The sequence below is a fragment of the Protopterus annectens genome, chromosome 3.part1 (assembly GCF_019279795.1).
Source record: "Protopterus annectens isolate FY-2018-M chromosome 3.part1, PAN1.0, whole genome shotgun sequence".
Classification (NCBI taxonomy): domain Eukaryota; kingdom Metazoa; phylum Chordata; order Ceratodontiformes; family Protopteridae; genus Protopterus; species Protopterus annectens.
In genome coordinates, this window is record NC_056732.1 from 1,549,981,673 (window position 1) to 1,550,002,897 (window position 21,225).

Below are 21,225 nucleotides of genomic sequence, written 5' to 3' on the forward strand. Positions count from 1 at the left end.
TAACAATACTCTAAAATCTGTTAATAGAAAACTAGGCTCTCTCTACAGGCTCAAACCTTTCCTCTCTCCTGCAGCTAGAATAACTACTGCTCACACTCACCTAATTTCTACTCTCCTCTATGCTTCACCCATATATACTAATCTCTCTAAAAACAACCTTAATAAAATGGAAAACTCCTACAATAACATAGCCAGATTTGCTATAGGTAACCCTTTCAGAACCCACCACTGTTTTAATCTAAAGCAGCTAGGATGGCTTGAATTACAAAATCAGCTTGAATTCCACCAACTGACCATTGCCCACAAAACCCTTTACCAACCTACTAATACCCCTATACTATCTACCCTCATTACCCCCTACAACAGTCTAAAGACCTTACGATCATCACATAAACTTCTTGTAAATATTTGTAAATCAAACAATAGGGCTGGGGACTCTCTTTTCTCTAATACTGTTGGAAAATCCTGGAACCTTCTTCCTAACAAACTTTCCTCTCTTCCCTCTATATCACTCTTTAAAACCAAATTGAAACTTTTCCTCAGAGCACACTGGTTGTGCCCCTGTACTAAACCTGACTGATCAACTAGCTCTTCTTACTCGGTTCAACCTACCCTCCTCTTCTCAGTAATCAAGTTCCTTTTCTTAATAACAACTTACCTTGTCCTTCTATACTGTTACTTACATCTTCAGAATCTCATTAAGGACACTACTTTTACTAATATATTGTATAATTTCAGCTTCTACTTTTTCTTTATGACTACTTGTATACTAATATATTGTATAATTCAGCCACCATCTTTTTCTTTATGATGTATTGCAGTTACATTTTGTATTGTACTAATTGTATCTATATATTTTGCACTATGTTATGAACGAATGACCTCTTTGATTATTCTCTGTACTGCCCCTGCAATGTTCATTGTATACATTCAATTTTGTGTATGTGGTTTTGTTTGTTTCCTCGGAGCTTATCTCCACGGGCCTCTACTGAAAATGGACATATATCTAGTTAGACTAGCCCAGTCAACAAATGTAAAATAAAAATAAAAAATAAATACTAAAAAAGGCAAATAGGTAAATTGATATCCCAATGTACAAAATCTTAACAAATGTCTGCGCTCTGTGTGACTAGGGATATGGAAGTAGGCATTTTAGGTCCTAAGTGACTAGGAATGCTTGAGCGAAAATGAGAGCCAAAGGTTTTAGGTTTTAGGTTTTAGGTTAGTATTAAGCTAACTGCTCTTGCGAGCCATTTTAAGCCTAGCCAGTTATACCTTGTGAGACTCCAACCCTGCACCTTATGTTTATAAGGCAAGCACCTTAACCATTAGGCCACCCTCCCAACCAAGGTTGAAGGGTTAACATTTTGAATTTTGGAACTTTTAGGAAATTGTTTAGAAGAGATAAATCCAGAATTGGTCTCTATGTTCCCTGCTTTTTGGGGGACTAGTTGAGCCTGGAGTAAAATACTTTCAATATTTGAGAGGGAGAAATGGGTTCTGTTATCCTCTGCTGAAACAGATCTGAAATAATTGGAAATATAAGTTGTTGTTAATCTGGGGGACTTGAAAAATCCCTGAAGGTACTGCAGGAGAATCCCACTGAAGTCTGTAGCTGTTCTTTATTCCTGAGAATTGGAACTTATTGTTTTTCAAAAACAGAAGAAAAGAGAAGGTTTCCCTCCAAATTGTATTTATTTATTTATTTTACATTTGTTGACCAGGCTAGTCTAACTGGATACATGTCCATTTTCAGTAGAGGCCCGGGGAGAAAAGCTCCACTTTAAACTAAATAAATAAAGACAAACGAAAGTCCATGCAATATATACAGTACATAAACCTGAAGAATTATTTCATCAAATTGAGTTATACAGAACTACAAATATACAGATTGTGACTACTAAGTTTAATAAGGTAAAATACAGTATTATTACCAAGGGAAAGAAATAGATATTCTTGATTAGTATATTGGGTATGAATGTGCCTTTGTAAAGATGTAAAATGGCTATGATAAAGTGTGTAACACTGAGAAGTAAGAGAATTAATGAATGTATGTACATGGGGAAGTAGTTACAGTCATTGTGAAAGAAATAGATTGGTTTATATACAAGGTGGAAAGATAAGAGCTCACTGAAGAAGGCAAGGTTGTTAGGAGCATACTCAGTGCAAGCAGCTTGGGAATAAGATACTAAGAAGGGGGTGCGGGATGAGTTTGCTAATACTGCAAAGAGGGTTATTGGAAGACAGTTATAGAGTAATGTTATATTGGGGGGGGGGTTAGTCAATGGTAGTACAAGGACATAGTCATTGTGTTTTTAGTTGAATATTTAGTTGCTTTTTAAAGAGTGGTAATGATGAGAGAGATGTAAGTTTTGTGGGAAGCTTGTTCCAAATCTTCCCCACTGTATTAGAGAAAAGAGAATCACCAGCCTTGTTGTGGGATTTCTGGATGGTAACCAGTAGTGTATTTGCTGAGCGAAGATTAGTAAGGTTTGTGTAGGGGGAGATGATGCTACTGAGAATAGGAGTATTACTAGGCTGGTACAGAATTTTATAGGTAATGGAGAGTTGTTGAAATTCTAGCTGGTTATTTAGTTCAAGCCACCCAAGAAGTTTGAGATTTAGACAGTGATGAGTTCTAAATGAGGACCCAGTAGCAAACCTGGCAATATTGTTATAAGAAGTGGACAATTTGTTTAGGTTGCTTTTGGAAAGATTAGTATAAACTGGTGAGGCATAGAGGAGGGTGGAGATCAGATGGGTCTGGGCAATAGTAGTTCTGGCTTCTGGGGTGAGAAAAGGTTTTATCCTATATAAGGATCCAAGTTTTCTGTTTACAGTTTTAATAGTGGCATTAATATGTGAGTCAAAGTTGAGGTTATGGTCAATCAATACACCTAATAGTTTTGTAGTTGGGTCAGGAGCTATGATTGTACTGTCGATGGATATAATAGAGAAATATAGGAAGAGGTTGGCCAAGATGAAGGGAGAGAGGGGGGGTGGGTAGTAGAAATCAGTGATTTTTTTTCTTTGAATTCAGACTTTGATTTGTCCAACAATTTCCTTTTTGAAAATTCCTTATCTTTTTATGTGAGGGCTCTTGGGATTTGCAAAAAAATGGTCCAGTTTTGGAAGGGTAGTTTCTCTGATCTGAGAACCATTTACAGCCAAGGCACAAACATATATACAGATGACACATTTAAGCACAATGCATGACAATGATTAATTATTTATTTATTTTATTTATTTATTTATTTATTTATTTATTTATTCATTTATTTATTTAAATTTGTTGACTGGGAATGTCCGACTGGACGTAGGTCCATTTTCAGCAAAGGCCTGGGGAGAAAAGTTCCACAGTAAAATAAACAGACAGTAGTTACATTGGATTACATAGCGATTAACAATTTAACATAGCAATTACTTACAACATATTTACAGATGAAAGAACATAGTACATCAGTAGACAACTAGAATCTTTATCTGGGAAGTACATAACAGACATTAACAAATGTTACAATAAGAAGGTCCTGCTGTATAATAAGTACTAGGCTTATGATCATCTTAGCTTGCTATAATCAAGGTAGTTAGTGGAGTGGAAAGAAAGGTCGTGGTTGGATGGGGTGGAGGATATTAGAGTGGGAGTTGCAAGGGCATAGACAGCATGTTTTTAGGTGCGCTTTTAGTAAAGTTTTGAAGTGGGTGCATGATGGTACGGAGGTAATTGTGGGTGGGAGTGAGTTCTATAATTTGGCTATGGTGCAAGAGAATAGGGCTTCACCAGCAGAGTTATTGGCTTTAGTGATCTGCAAGTGATTTTTGTTGCTGGATCTTAGTGGTCTTGTGGTGCAATAGGGTTGGAGTAGATTCTGGACGGATAGGACATTTAGTGGATGGTTTACTAGTTTGTGGGCGAGTGAGAGTTGATACCATTGAAGGAGGTGAGGGAGTTCAAGCCAGCCCAGTTCAGCAAGTGAGAGACAGTGGTGACTATGGTAGGATGCCCCTTGTGGCGAATTTGGCAATTTTGTTGCAGCAGGTCTCTAACTTGTTTAGATCACATTGCCTTAGGTTGGTATATATTGGGGAGGCATAAAGTAGGGTGGTTACTTACAGATACAACATCCTACAGTGCTCTTCTCCATGTACAGGTGACCTGGAACTGCTGGCAGTTTGAGCTTATCACAGTGTACTGCTTGCAGTATTACTTCCGTCTTAGAGATGAAGCTGTTGCAGCCACAGTGACCAAGAGACGTCAGCAGGATTAGCTGCATTGGGTTTGAATATTAGAGCTCAACATCAATGGTAAACTCCTGTGTGTTATGACATTGTGAGCCTGATTATTCTTTTAGAATCAGGCATTGGGCTTTCACAGATCTCATTAACCCGTGCAGCTGGAAGATTGCCGCAGCCTATATTACAGAATAGGTGTTGCATAAATGTGTGGGGTAACACATTTTTGGAATCCAAACCATCTTTTGTTACAAGGGTTAATGCTGAATAATCTTGGCTGCTTTCTTACAGTACAAAAGTTAATTACTAATGATAAAAGACTATTTAAGAAGAGTTATCACTAAGGTTTTTGAGCTAGTAAGGTAGAAAGATGAAAATGGTTCTCTGGAGATTCATTACAAAGTATATCTAATGATTTATATTGAGCTTTCAGGACTGGCTGATTAGAAAACTGAACATAAATCCACAAAAATGCAATGTTATTTGAGCTGAAATAGAAAATATTAGACCTTTGGGTCAGATGTGCTAGAATGAGGAAAGCTAGTTTATGTTTTTACAATATTCAGTGAGTGAGAAATATTAAATCTTCAGTATTGCTGAGCTGGAAATATGTATTTTAATTTCTTCAGCTGCAGTACAAAGGTGAGATACAATAATTAGAAGTGAGCTAATGTGGGTTGACAGATTGGTAAGTGAAGATTAAATAGATTCTCTTTTAAATTTAAGTTAGAACTCATTTAAAGGTGATGCACAGAAATCTGACTGATAAATAGCAGAAAGACATAAGTATAGAATGCTAAGGTGATAAGAACGTAGCAAATGAACACTAAAATGTGTGCCAGTATCAATGTGTCTGGTGCTGAAAGATATGAAGGCTGTGAGTTCTATTCCCACTTCTGGTGATCAGATTGATTACACTGCAGTGGAGCATTGGAGGTACCTATGAGTTGCATCTTTTCCATGAGATATTAAACCAAGATCCCATCTACTTGAGTTGTTGTTAATTTAGGCAGATGTAAAAGATGTCACAGCACTTATTGAAAGGTATGGAGAAGTTCTCTGATGCCCTGGCCAAATTTCCCCTACTAGTATAAATACCACCTTATGTCTCCCCTGAAAAGAGGTCACTAGCCAAGTAGAACAAACCCAGTCAACAAAGTGGAGAAATAGACATAAAACATAAGAAGAGCAAGGCCAGTAGGACTGGAAATCAGCATGAACAATTGAAAGCAAGGCCAGTAGGACTGGAAATCAGCATGAAAAATTGAACACAAGACACTGTGTCTGGTCTGTAAATTATTTAAGTTTTGATTTATTAACCTATGAAGAAGATGAGTTACAGCACCGAACCAGGATTTTTAAAACGAGACTTGCTGGATTAGTGCTGCATATGAAGCAGACCTGCATTATAGTTATTGCCTTTAACATGCTGTCTTTCAAAAGCTGACCATTTAAAATTTTAGTTAACTGCATGAGTTACAAGTTTCTCCCTAAAACGAGATTTCTTTTTACTCCATTTTATACTGCCTCATGGATGATGACTTTGAAATGTATTATAACAATAATAATTATTTATTGTTGTTTGACTGATGAAACCAGTAAGTTAGAGTATGTATGCCACATTCCTGTTGAACTGCAGTGACCAGTGTTATGGGTATATTATCTACTGGCCCTAACACTTTCAATATATCTATAGCATTTTGGGTTTATATAATCAATATATTTAAGGAGCAGTTGCATGTGTGCAGGCCTTTCTACACTGAAGAAAATTTAATGTGTGGTACGGGCAAAACGCTATGCGTGTATACCTGGGTGCATGCTCAGTCTAAGGCACGGCATGGATCAGATGTGGATATAAGTATATGTAAGTGCAGGAGTATATCCTGCTGGTTTCTGCCAGGGAGCTGCACCTTCTGAGGAATTTCACATCCTTCCATCTAGATAAGATCACTGGGCTAGCAGTCATTTGGGGTCATCACTCCATGACAGCCAGCAAAGTAAAAAACTTTTCCGGGGAGAAGTACAGTGGTTACCTCACTAGAGTGTTAGACCTTCAAAGTAACCAACTATAAATAAATAAATAAACACATTCTCTTCATTGGAAAAATTAATTTCCTGCAAGACATTTATCTGAGGAAGATATTATCCCCTGATCAAATTTTAAAATAATTCTTTTTATGTGAGGAGTGTCCACCACAACCGCCAATGTGGGGACTCAGCACCATACCCTGGAACTTACATATACTAACTCAGAAGAAGGAGGGGAAAAATATTTTAAATATAGCCAAAATTTCAAAAGCAAAGCATTAGGATCAGCTTCAGTCTGAAGTGAGAATTAGTTTAGTTAATATTAAAAATCCTACAAATGCAATAACCTTTTCCTGTTACTAGTTAGGATATCTGCAAGAAGAGAGGTAAGTGTAAGCAATAATACTGATCTTGGCTCAGATGAAGCACACTAGTTGAGGCCAGCTGAGGAAAACTAATAAGAAGAAACTGCAGAGGTATATTTTCTTTGTTGAAGAAGGCAGCTGTCTAATGGATACAAATGAAAAGCTTTCTTCAGGTTAGAATGTGGTGGTTAACAATTAGCATGAGATGACATGAAAGTAAATCTGCACACCAAGCATTTTGGAATTGTCTGCTTTGATATAGGCTGCCTCTTTTTTTAACTTCTTAGGAAATGAAGAGCTGATTTGAGACTGTAAAGTATTTTGTCCTGTCCTGTAAACGTAGTATCTGAGTTGCCCGTGGATGTCCAGAGTGGTTCAGGAAAGAATATAAGGAGACAAATAGATTGATTTAAAGTGAATTCTGACACTATCTTTGGCAAGAAGGAACAGTTGATTCTTAAGGTTACCCTGTCCTTATGCAAGGTAAGATAAGGTTGATTTACCATAAGAGCCTGCAACCCAGATAGTCTCCTAGCCGAAGTCAGAGCAGTAGCAAGAGTGCTTTCCATGTTAAGAGCTTTAAATCTGTCTGATGAGCTGGTTCAAAAGGGTATTCTGCATATTGGGTATGACCTGTACCCCCTTGTTTGTTTATGTACCACATCACCATAGTGTTCTGTGAATACCAATAGAAGCCCTGGAGTCCACGGTTGATATAAAGCTTTAGGAGCATTCACTAATAATACCATCCTTTTGATGTCCCTGTGCTTCTTTCTGACATGATTGTCCAGAAAAACTTGTATCTTGAATCCATTGGATACAGCCACCCTGGCAATGTCTAAGGCTTCTTAGTTATGAACTAGGTAGGGATTGATGGGGGATATTGGAAAACCTGGATTTATAGTTAATTGATCTGTATACCTGTACATTTCTTTCCTGACAAATTGTAGAACAGAGATTTGTTAAGACAGAGTAGTAGTGCTGATCCCAACCCGAATGATATGAATGAACCTGAAATGTGAAGGTTTTAACGTCCTTCCTTGTCATATGAGTAAAATCAACCAATCATAAAATTGTAAAAATGAACATTTTTTCTATATATACTTAAGGAATTCTGTATGCTGTTAACACCAGTTCACCATTAACTTCCATTCAACATTAAATTAAATAAATACAATTGATGCAATGTTCGCTTTGAGAGTGTTGATGGAGAAGTACAGAGAAGGTCAGAAGGAGTTGCATTGTGTCTTTGTGGATTTAGAGAAAGCATATGACAGGGTGCCTAGAGAGGAGTTGTGGTATTGTATGAGGAAGTCGGGAGTGTCAGAGAAATATGTAAGAGTGGTACAGGATATGTATGAGGGTAGTGTGACAGCGGTGAAGTCTGCGGTGGGAGTGATGGATGCGTTTAAGGTGGAGGTGGGATTACATCAAGGATCAGCTCTGAGCCCTTTCTTATTTGTAATGGTGATGGACAGGTTGACAGACGAGATCAGACAGGAGTCCTCGTGGACTATGATGTTTGCAGATGACATTGTGATCTGTAGTGAGAGTAGGGAACAGGTGGAGAAGACCCTAGAGAGGTGGAGATATGCTCTAGAGAGAAGAGGAATGAAGGTTAGCAGGACTAAGACAGAATATATGTGTGTGAATGAGAGGGAGGATAGAGGAATGGTGAGGATGCAGGGAGTAGAGGTGGCGAAGGTGGATGAGTTTCAATACTTGGGATCAACAGTTCAGAGTAATGGTGAGTGTGGAAGAGAGGTGAAGAAGAGAGTATAGGCAGGATGGAGTGGGTGGAGAAGAGTGTCAGGAGTGATTTCTGACAGACGAGTACCAGTAAGAGTGAAAGGGAAGGTCTACAAGAGGGTATTGAGACCAGCTATGTTATATGGGTTGGAGACAGTGGCACTGACAAAAAGGCAGGAGTCAGAGCTTGATGTGGCAGAGTTGAAGATGTTAAGATTTGCACTGGGTGTGACGAGGATGGACAGAATTAGGAATAAGTATATTAGAGGGTCAGTCCAGGTTGGAAGGTTTGGAGATAAAGCCAGAGAGGCAAGATTACGTTGGTTTGGACATGTGCTGAGGAGGGATGCAGAATATATTGGGAAAAAGATGCTAAGGATGAAGCTGCCAGGTAACAGGAAAAGAGGAAGGCCTAAGATAAGGTTTATGGATGTGGTGAGAGTGGACATGCAGGTGGTTGGTGTGACAGAGCAAGATGCAGAGGACAGGAAGAAATGGAAACAGTTGATCTGCTGTGGCGATCCCTAATGGGAGCAGCCAAAAGAAGAAGAAGAAAGAAGAAGACTCTAATATGTTCATTTTGCTCTAAAAATGTTATTTAATAAAAGTTCAAAATCCTTTATATGAATAAATAATCAATCATAAAATATATTAATGAATAATAAAAACTAATTTGTTTGTTTGTGTCTTTCGGCTTTTCCCGGTTAGGGGTCGCCACAGCGGAACTCCGGTCCGCTAATGATTGGCAGTAGAGTTTTACGTGCTGGCTTGCTGGGCCTAACGCACAACCTTCAATGAAGAAACGCCCATTCACACATGTCGCCACACAGAAGATGCTCTAACTGAGAATCGAACGGGCAACGTCTAACTGTGAGGCGACAACGCTACCGCAGCACCACCACTGCAGTGAATAATAAAACTAATAATACTTCAATATCTTGTTCTTTTCACACCCTTTATTTGAAATCTTTGTAATTTAGCTGAATGTAACTTTAAATGTCATGCAAAGCCTTTTATACAGGCAAGACTAACAATTCACTTAATAAACATATTTATCAGCATTTGTATAGCATTAAAAAAAGTGACAACAAAAGTGCCCTAGCAAGGCATTCAATAAGCTGTGAACATTTTTCTGTGTTTCGATTTTCCATTCTTGAAAGGATTGCAGATGAAAACAACAATGGGGACTGGCAGAATTTATTATTGCACAAAGAAATATGTTGGTAGTTACATTTGGATGCCATGGTGGGTGTACCAGGTTTAAATGAAGCAGTATCCATTGCAATTAAACTGAAATATAAGGCTTCTAAAGTTTGAGCTTTGACTGCATATTTTAAAGTTATTTTTTTCTGCACGCTATTTATTCAGAGAATTCAGTGGGGGATGCTATTTTTACTTTCAAAGTGGATTTCTTAATATTTTCTTGCTTGACTTGTTGACAGTGCTTTTCAGTGTTACAAAGTTCCACCGCTGCTTTTAAACAGCACAGGTTACTTTTAAATGGCACAGGTCACTTTAAGAATTTTGGCAATCTTTTTTGATACATTGTTACATACTTCCTTTTTGTTACATACTTCCTGTTTGATATAAAAAGGGGCTGTTTTAGAGTGTTCTGATGATGTTACGGCCATTTTAGGCCTTTTTATTGCTTTCTGAAGATGTCAACAATAAGGTAGATGAAAGCATTAATATTTTAAATGGTTTTACAATAAACATTACACTCAGAACCATTTTGGCTGTCCTGATCATTTGGTTTTTGGATTTTAATATATTTGATAATAAAATACAATAATTTAAGTCTGCTATTTTTGTTACATTTAATCTTAATTGCCATGCTAATGTTCTATATTTCAATTTGTCCTCCCAAAAACCTCCCCTGGGGTCTACTTTGACGTCTTCCACGATAAAGACTACATTTTTTTTTTTAAAATGTTGCACACTGAGGAATGTTTATATACGGTGTTATTAACTGTCCCTTGTTTCATAATGAGTGTGCTCATAGGTTCTAGTCTTCAATTGTCTCTCGATTTTCCCAACATAAAAATCATTGTATGTAGAGCATGTAGCAATATATACTACATTTTTTTTTTAAAATGTTGCACACTGAGGAATGTTTATATACGGTGTTATTAACTGTCCCTTGTTTCATAATGAGTGTGCTCATAGGTTCTAGTCTTCAATTGTCTCTCGATTTTCCCAACATAAAAATCATTGTATGTAGAGCATGTAGCAATATATACTGTCCCAGAGGCACCACAATTAAAATAACCTTGACAACATATAATCTTATCATAAACTATTACAGTCACATATGGGCGATTAGAAAAAAAAACTATAATATTTGCAATGATCACACTTTGCCACCTTTTTTTCTTTACTCTGTATTTTGCCAGTGTTTATATTGCACTCCAAAATGTCCTTGATGTTCTTACCATTATTAAATATGATAAGTGGTTCACCTCCCAACTTCATTTTTTTTAATTCAGAATAAAATCTTAACTCCCAATTTATTTTAATTATTCTTTGAATGATGTTAGCGTCATTACTATAGGGTAAATCATGGCTCTAAATGTATTATTGTCCAATACATTAAGTTTCTCCATCATAGAAAATGTCTCTTCATATAATATTGGTCAGGGTCTCAAATGTCTTTGTTCTTGTATCCCATTTCTTAGTGTATGTCTATACTCCAAGTAATAATTTTGGAATGTATCTTTTCTATAAATATTAGAGGCATATCTTTCTTATTCATTATCCTTACTAACCAAAACATATAGAAAATTAATACAACTGTGGTGGTATGCATTTGTGAACCTTAAAAAGATGTAGTATGTGATATAAACACTAAACGTGATTCAATTCATCAACACTGCCTTGCCAAAACGTAAATATATCATGCAAAAATCTGTTGTAAAATGTATACATTTCATGTGCTTGGAAATAAAAAACATGTTTCTGTAAGTGATAAGGCTATATTACGAGAAAAAAAGATCCTGACAATAACTGGTACTTTTCGCTCAGGATAAGCCCCTTTTCTTCATATTCCCTTCTATGATGCACAAGCTTATTTTCTTTCCTTTCTCTTATAGCCATAACCCACTTTTCAATCTTCTTAAAATTATTCTGTGATCAAAACTATATTTTTAGGGATTCATGGCATTTTTAAACAGTTTGTCAAAGGTGACATATGAAGCAAATTTATTGCTTGTTATACTTTAACATAGTTAATCCAATCACATGTATCCCTCATACCATAGCGTTGTGCTGGTTTAGAGATTTATTAATGCGGTCACTAAAATACAGGTGAAGAATTTAGTTGATTTTATGGAAATTGTTTTGAAATACATTTTTTTGTTTGTTTTGATAATGATTGTTTTTTTGATCAGAGGACTAGCATGGCTTTTGGGGTCATGTGCCTCTTGCTACATGAATATAAAAATAGAAATTATAAAAAAGAAATTAGGATTTGGTAGTAAAAGTGTACAGAATACATTAAGTGCATATGCACAAAAATGTTCATTTTTAGAATTTTGTGATTGGTTGATTTTGCTCACATGACAAGAAAGGAAGTTATAAGCATTCACGTTGTATAGAGGGATGAAAGCCCTCAATTTTTTTGAACTAAAAGTTTTGATACAGTTGTGAGCTGCATGTTCAGTGCATTTTTTATTTTAATAGTTTTTCAATCTGATGCTCTGTATGAGTAATTGCCAGTTTGAGTGCATTTTACAAACCATTGAGTTTTTTCTCATGTGCAATCTGGCTATGGGGACACTAAAAAACTGCAAAAGCTATGTATCATAGAATCCTGAGAAATTCCCTTGCTGTTGTCAAAAGTTGAAAAGAAAACTGAAGAAACTGTTCTATGTAAAAGGTTTATTTTTCTTGAGGTAAAAATGCTATTACTTCCAAAGTGTTTAGCAGTCATCCTAGAAAAGTTATTTTGTGAGAAGGAATGAGATAATAATTTGTCCGATTGAGCTAAAAATCTATATTCTGAAGTAGATTTCTGACAAAGAGAAGAGATTTTGACAATTTTGAATAGAGTCTGCAAATATAAGAGAGCCACATAAGTACAGAAAGATGTGGACACCTTGTTACTTGTAAAATGTAATCACTGATGACAGACTTTGTGAATACCCAAAGGTTAGGAAGAGAACTGAGAATATGAACAAGGAACAGAAAGTCTTAAAAAGCATCCAACGTTTCTGTGAATGGGTATATGCTGGTAAACCTATTTTAGTTCCACATTAATGAAGGAACTTGTAAAAGAGATTAGGAAAAAAAGAGATTATAGGGTAATTTGAACTTAGAAACCTTGACATGGAGATTTAGAAACCACAGGCCAAAACCAAATACCTAGGTTCCTCCTTTTTGAGTACCAGGAAAATCCTTGAATAAAATCTGATTCCTTTTTATTTTCTGGTATATGTTTTACTACTCCATGAGAAAGAATTCAAGAAATGATGTGACATAACAGGTGGGTTAGGGTAGGGTAGAATTCATCAAATTAGCTTCTGTATTAATTCTGAATGATTGCTAATACTCAGTTATCTGTTGTAACCTGGTGCCATAGAGACAGATGAAAAAAAATATTCTTTGAAAGATTCACAAGGTAGGGAAGCAAATGTGGCATAGTCATTCATTTTTCTTAGGCTAAGATTAGGTTTGAGAAACTCCCCCATTTTACTTGGTACTGTCCTGCCACTGTTTTAAATGGTTGCTTTCCTTTGTTGTTTTTTTTCTGTAAACAAAGTCTTTGTTGGAGGGACAATTCCTGCTATATTTAGATATAGAGGATTGAAAATTTTGCTTGATCATTGAATCAGTTTCCCCTCTGATCACACTTCATTAGAACATCTTCAAATGAAGTGCCAAACAAAAACCTCTTTATCAAGGGGCATTAAGAATTTCAGATTTTGCATCTTCAGGTACATTTTTTGTTTAGAACCATACAAACCTACATATGACTGACCCAGTTGCTCTAGCCCCAGATACTGCATCTTCAGTAAGTGCCTTGTGCAAATTGGATGCCATGAGCCAGCACCCCACCCCCTCAACTCTTCAGGGGAAGAGCAAAAAAAAAAAATGACATTCCTTCTAGTGCCATACCAACCAGGTGGCAAGATGCACAACATGCCCCCCTCCTGCCCAGCTATTCAGTTCCTGTTTCTGTGCCCTGCCCCTAACCCTCCTCCCTTTTATTAAATAAAGAAAGAAATAACATGTATTGTTTTAAACTATAGCAAAATGTTTGCTACAATGTAGCAAACAGTTGCTACAGTTTAGACCATACACAGAGCGCTACAGTGCTCAGGTTTGACCTCAAATACAATACAGGCTTTTAAAAACTGGTATTGCATTAGATATCAGCATTGGCTGACTGTACCCCCCTACACCATGCACCCCGGGGAGTTCCCCCCCACCCTGCACTAGCTACGCTTGTAACTTAGGCAAGTGAGGAAAGCAAAGAAAACAAGGAAAGTTTAGATTCTAAGCTAAGCATATCAGCAATGACCTTTTTCATACCAGCAAAGAAAGCTAAAAGGAATTTAATTACATGAACCAGACAATTGACAGTTGTAAATGCTATGGTTGAGGAGGAATAAACCTTTTTCCCAAATCTGTCAAAAGATCTGCATAGTTCTCAACTGTACAGATTTTTGCATAATATTTTTGGTCTGTTCCTCATAAAATTTGTGTTTTTCTGGCAAATCATTGTGGATTGAAGTCACTAAATAATGACATACATTTGAGTTTTTAGACTTTATATCCTTCAGAAAATGTATGCTCACACAAATCCTTTTATTCTAGCATCTTTCTAAGTTTATATGAGCAATATTTAAAATATGTCCCTATTTTGGGGCCTTTGTCCCCCCATTATTTTAGGCTTGGTCCAGATTTCTTGCACTAAGGGGCTTAGAGGTATGCTCTGCCATCCTGGTCAGAAGGAACGGCACTAGAAACAGCCGGGTACTTAATGCTACTAGTAACAAAGCAATTACTGACTATTTATCTCTGCAGTTACAATAAAAGGCACCAATGAGATTGAGGATCCTTTTATAACTTATTTGATATTTTAACAGTAGTATGTTAGCTATCAAAACATGTAGATGTGCCATTAAAATCATCTTCAAGTGCTGCAATAACTGGGTATTAAGTAACGGTTTGGGTGAATCAACATGTAACAGTTCATAATATCTTTGCTAAGTTTCAGATAGGTACTTACTTTCCCAATTAAATAAGTCCTTCATCCATGCAATTGTATCAGAATAGGACACTTCCTCAATAGAGGGATCTGAACAAATATTCTCTTCAGATTTTGATTCATAGTTTTCAGGAGAAGAGAGTTGAGAAGCACAATATAATCCAATCTATATCAGAATCAGATTCCGAATCTGAAAGAGAAGCAGCTCTTTCTATTTAAATGAGTTTGGGAAGAGGAAACAGACTGAAGCAATTGAAATGGTTTAAACAGACTCTTATGAAAGGAGAACCATTCCTTTTTTGTTTCTTTAGATATAGAGTTGGGGGAGTAGAAAGGGTCTTACCATATGAGATGTTTTCCCTAAAAGACTTAGAAGAAGATATCCAGTAAGATTTCTGGCCCTTTCCCTAGTTGACAGATACCTCATCAGCAACTAGTATCAGTGAGATATCTGCATTCTCTCAGGAGTTAATCAGGTATAGTTCTCCCTTGCTCATACTCAACATATGTTTAGCCCTAGAGGATATGTTAGACTCCTGACTTTTAGTGGATTCCAGAAGAAAACACCAGGGTGGTCAGAAGTAACCAATGAATCATACAAGGGCTGTGATGTGGCCATACTGGAGTTATTCATTGAGAGCTGGGCAAGAGAGTATACAGGTAATGAACCATCTCTAATGTCTTTCTTCTAGATGACTGGAAGGGGGTCATCTAAGGTACCAGCAACAGATTCCCATCATGGTCTAATTAAGAGCATTAAGCCATTGTCTCTCAAAGGATAGCCTAAGAGAACTAAGATGGCTTCTGAGGCTCTTAGATTTAAAAGCTACAAAAATGTTGTGTTCTTCTACTATACAGAAATGCAGGCTATGTGGGAGTCTATAAGGAATTAAACATCCATACAAGAAGTTCCCTTTTCTCTCAGACATATACCAAAAACAACTACATTTTTCAGAGAAAATATCAATTAAAGTCCCCAACAGGATACTTATCTGCCCAAATTTTCAAAACTAGCCAACCTCTGAACCAGTGAAGATTCAGTGAAAGATGAGTCTTACTGACACATAATAAATGTTATTCTTCTTTAGCATCAAAATCAGGATGAACAAAATCTTATTGGTAATTGTATATCTACTTTTGTACTAGCACACTCTTGTGTCCCCTTAGGCATGCAGGCACGAGAAAGGTGTCCTAAAACATTAGATACTCGAAAAATGTCCAGTCTATGACAGAATATGTCCCTTATAGTTTAGACTATTACAACAGTAATTTAGTAATGAACATCATATTTTACTTTTGGATCTTTTTCTTAAGAGTATCTTAGGAGAAACTCTGAGTAAACTCCAACAGCTAGTTTTAGATGCATATGGCAGGTACCTGTTCTGTTACACTTGCAAGCTGTGTAGTTCTCCCTTCACAGAAGCAGGTGTACACCTAGCCTCGGAGGATTTGCTACACACCTGATCCTTAGAGGTGTCCCAAGGAACAGCACTAGAAGGTTCAGAAGAAGCAAACAAATGGTTCAAGGACTCTGATGCAATCATAGCTGAGTCATCTGTTGAGGGCTGCATGCAGCAGAAGGCAATTCAGGGACCTCTCTTACTCTTTTCTTTTTCTTACCTCCTGGAAGGAGGAAATCCAAGCCATTAGCATCTGAGTCCATTGTCATTTTAGAAAGAGCTTGTGACAATGTGAGGTATTGCCAGCTATGCCAGCAGAAATAGGGCAGTGGATGTGCAACATATGCCAACCCAGTTAGCTGGAATTTTGTAAAGAATCATATGTCATTTGTATATCAAACTGATGTGTACAGATGCTTGGGTTGAAAAATGTATTTGTAAAGCTGCTTGTGTTAAACATGTACCAACAGCGTGCCCTGCTGGACAGAAAAATAAATATACATGCATTATTGTAACTGTTTAAATGTATATTTTCTCACAGAGAATACTGGAAGAGAAGAGGTTAATCTCAATCCACCTAACATTGAAAATAGTTTGAAATCTAATTACCTGGCTTAGACCATAAAGGTTGTATCTTACAGCTCTCAATGCAGTCAGAGACAAAAAGTCTGTACTAGGAAGCTTTCTGCATTGTCTTTGGGGTTAACTAATTGCAACTCTGGAAGGGTGGAGGTTTGAACTTTTTTTATGGCTTCCAGGAACTGCAACAGATCTTAGCAAGGCTCTGCATGTGTATTATTCACACATATTTGATATATCCTGACAACTTCTAGCCAAGGGGGGTAGCATGGGAATCAGAAGTATGTGATGTCATTCTGTAGTCCATCACTAAAAATGATATTTTAATATTAACTGAGACTGAAGTCTCATTGCAGTCTATTTTTGGAACCTGACAGAAAAGGATACCTCACCCACTTCATATTGCCTTCCTCTAGTAAGTGACCAGGGAATAGTAATTCATTAGCTAAGTCAGGAAAATATAGTGAGATTAGTTAAGTATTGTTTTCTGTATCTGTGTGAATCTATTCATCTCTGTTATTTTAATATTGTATATTGATATTTAGTATTTTCATGTTCTTTTATTATTTATTATTAAATATATGTAAACTGTTTCTTGTGGCTGGTCCTTTAGAGCATATTTTAGCCTTTGAGAGTACTTATATTTATTCGTTGACACTGTGGCTACTCCTGAAAGCCTTGCCATTTGATAAACATTGCCATTTGTATTAATATTAATTTCACTCAGTATAGTTGGGTACCCTTGCAAAAACCTTAGAGTTCCTGGCTTTGGAGTGTCTGGTGGCGGTGTGACTAACTTATAGTCTGGGCAAAAGGGGGCAAGTCAGAGCAGTTGTGTAGTGGTTAATGCCACCTCACAGCAAGAGGTTTTCTGATTTGATTCTCAGCTGGAGTGGCTTCTGTGCAGTCTGCATGTCCACTCTCCATTCTTATGAGTTTCCTGAGTTTCTGGTTTCCTCCCACATTCCAAAGATGAAACACATCTTCCCGGGCCTCCACTGAAAATAGGCTGTGACCTAAATAAATAAACAAATAAATAAATAACTCTCTAATGTCTTTCTTCTAGATGACTGGAAGGGAGTCTATAAGGAATTAGACCAGACTTTCCCAGTTATGTGTGTGTGGGTGTGTATGTGTGTGTGTGGGTGTGTATGTGTGTGTGTGTGTGTGTGTGTGTGTGTGTGTGTGTGTGTGTGTGTGTGTGTGTGTGTGTGTGTGTGAAAATTAAATCTCAAAGAGTGTATGTGTCAGCTGCTTGGAGCAGGGCCATGAAGCACTGGTTTCACAGAGAGAGTGTTGGAGAACTTGGCTTGGACACTCAGCTGAGGTATCAACCCTATAGCTGTGCCAATGGGGAGTCTTACTGGGGACCTGGAGGGATACAGATAGAGAAATCCAGACCCTGGACTGAGTGTGCTTCCTGTGTCCTCTTAGGAGAAATTGTGTTTGATGCAACTGGGGATCCATACACACAAGTGCAAATAACTCCTAAAACAACTAGCATCCATGCAGTTTACTAAACAGGGGATGGCAGTAGTAGAGTGCCTTGCCTTTATTCCATATTATACACACACACGCACAGACACACACACAGACACGCACACACACACACATGCACACGCGCGCACACACACACACACACACACACACACACACATTCACACAGGGTCACCCTACTATCTATTGCATGTTTTTTGGAAAATGGGAGGAAACTAGTACATCTGAAGAAAACCCATGTGATCACAGGCAGAACATGCAGACTCCACACAGAAGGCACCCCAACCAAGAGCCAAACCAGAGAATGTTTTGCTATATGGCAACAATGCTACTTACTACACCATTGTGCCATCCATGCCCACAGATAGGGCCACATAAAAAAAAACATCATGAATCACCCCGCTGGCTATGTGAATGAACACCCCCTTCCAGTCTACCATAACACTGGTGATGGAAACAAGTGCTCTGGTTGGCTAGTGGCCTGATGACTGACAAGCGGTGGAGACAAAGTAAGGAAATAAAAGTTCTTTTTCCTCCAGCTAGATCACATTTTAGAAAATGCTAAGTGGTACTGAGAAGCTTTCCATGCATGGATTCATATGCATGATAGTTCCCATAGTATTTGAGTTTGGATTCACAACATTGAAGAGCGTTAGTTCTGGTGCATATGAATAGAAAGTATAACACTTACACTAAACAGCTGCAATGTATACAGCGTCAGTGTTACTGATGTGTTAGAGCTTCATCTTACAGTGCTCATCTGGGTCAAACTTTGCAAAAGATCTGTTGGATATAGTCTACTTTTTGTCAATAAAGGTGAACACAATGTACACAACTACACATCTGGACATACGTATTTAAGATGTGTCAGTAAAGACATAGATAAGTAAAAAACATAATCGGAATCACTTTATTTAACTACAGTAAGATGAGTTTCTAATAGCACAACATGGATGATTGTCATCTTAGGAATGTGAAGCATTGTAAAAACATGTAGAAAGCAGTAAGAAGTTCCATAATGCAGAGAGTTAAGTACTGCAGAATTTTATGCTGTTATGTAAGTTATCACTAAATAATGGGATAATGAACAGGCTAACACTGATGGATTAAAAGCAGATAACACAGAATCAAGAACTTCAGAGAAAAAGAATAACCTTTCACTAATATCCAATTGCTTTGTTCCATTAGGTCTTGTCCCTGGGAGCCGATGTTCTGCCAGAGTACAAACTTCAAGCTCCTCGCATCCACAAGTGGACCATTCTACACTACAGTCCATTTAAAGCAGTGTGGGATTGGTTAATCCTTCTGCTGGTCATCTATACTGCCATTTTTACTCCTTATTCTGCTGCTTTCCTATTGAACGATCACGAAGAAAAAATGCGCCGTGATTGTGGATACTCTTGCAATCCGCTGAACGTAGTGGACCTTATTGTTGACATTATGTTCCTCATTGACATTTTAATTAATTTTCGGACTACGTATGTTAACAGCAATGACGAGGTGGTGAGTCACCCAAGGAAGATCGCCATCCACTATTTTAAGGGCTGGTTCCTTATTGACATGGTGGCAGCGATCCCTTTTGACCTTCTGATCTTCAAAACTGGCTCTGATGAGGTAAGATTCTTTAATATTTTAGCTTTTTTGTACCGAGCACCAAGTATAATTAGGTTGGAATATTTGCAGTTGTAAAATAATGTCCATAATCTCTCATATCATCTGAAATACCATATTGGCTTTACAAAACAAATATTTTATTAAATTTCTACAGATTCCATTTTTCTGAGGTCCTGCTAGGCTTTTCTGCTAAGATGATGAAATCCTGACACATGTTCTTGGGCAATACAACATTCTTAATTTGATTTTTATTGTAAATTACAAGTCAAAACTTACATCAGTATGTTAATACCACCCTGGTGAGTAATGGAACCAATGTCTTGAATTATTCACATACTTCAGGGTAAGCAGTAATATTTTGTCAGAGAATATGGTTTGTTTTATGGTGTATTGATTAGTCTTCTTATGTGATAGTTATACATTTGCATTATTAGTTGCATAAATTTAAGCAGGTAATAAAGGTTAGTTTTTCACTTGATGAACTGTCTTCCCCATTCATCAGTTTAATTCCTGCTTATATCAGTCCAAACTAATCACTTAACTTACCTGCCATCTGACATTGAGCTGATGACTTAACCAACCAAGTCACTTGGATTATTTCTAAAATAAGGTGTTTACAGCAAATGAGTCACATGCTGTTAAGAAGAGGAAGACAATAAGCATAACATTTCCATATGATTGGCATTGCTTAACTTAATTCTGTAAAAATAGCGGCTACACATTCAGGATACATTGCACAAAGAATGGATGTTGAAAAACCTGATATGTACAGCTAAAATCTTCTTTTCCAGCCCACCATGTTTACTTTTCAGCTGTTGATAATGATGTCAATTTGTAACCTGTGCTTCAGCCACTGATAGTGAAGACACGCCATGACTTAGAATATGTAGGAATGGCCTTATTAATGAAAGAATGCTGCCACAAATACACATTAGCTTTTAAAGTGGTTATGGACTGCACATTGTTGCATACCTTTCTAAATTGTATTCTAGAGGGAATGAAGCTTTTCCACTTTTCTGTGTTAATAAATGTACCCTATTTTTTAGAAACAGAAAGGATTAGGTGTCCATCAGCTTTTGCTTCCTAGTGAATCTCTATCTTTATTTCTCCGTTGTGAACATAGAAATGTTGGCCATATGCATCCCCTCCCACACACACCCACTTCTGATGGCTACTTGTGTCTATTCACAGTGTTATCTGTTGTAGTGATGTGATTCCTTAATCCCCCAGCAGGGGTCTCCACTACAGCAGTTTTTTTCCATACTCTCGGTCTAAGAACAAAGTGATAACTTCTGTCTCCGTAGTCTCATCATCTCCTCCTAACCTTTCATTGCCTGTGTTGTTGGTTCCACACAGCCTGGTAGCAAAGGATACCTTACAGCTTTCCTACATCATGTATATAGATGTTATAATGTGTCCATTTACTTTTTTTATTCAAATTCAAGCCAAAGTTCATTGCAGCATACTTGTGTTTGACTAGGTTAAATGTATTCAGAGGAACAATTAACGTTTCTATATTTTGAAAGAATGAAAAAGAAAATCATTTTCTTGT

General features: G+C 37.2%; 1 protein-coding gene across 1 annotated transcript in view; it reads left to right on the forward strand.

Moving 5' to 3' along the window:
- Positions 1-21,225, forward strand: part of KCNH2 (potassium voltage-gated channel subfamily H member 2) — a 696,728-nt gene that overhangs the window by 263,249 nt on the left and 412,254 nt on the right. The window contains exon 2 of the mRNA XM_044067613.1: positions 19,248-19,673. Within this exon, the coding sequence (XP_043923548.1) occupies positions 19,248-19,673 (426 nt within the window). The remainder of the gene's footprint in view (positions 1-19,247; positions 19,674-21,225) is intronic.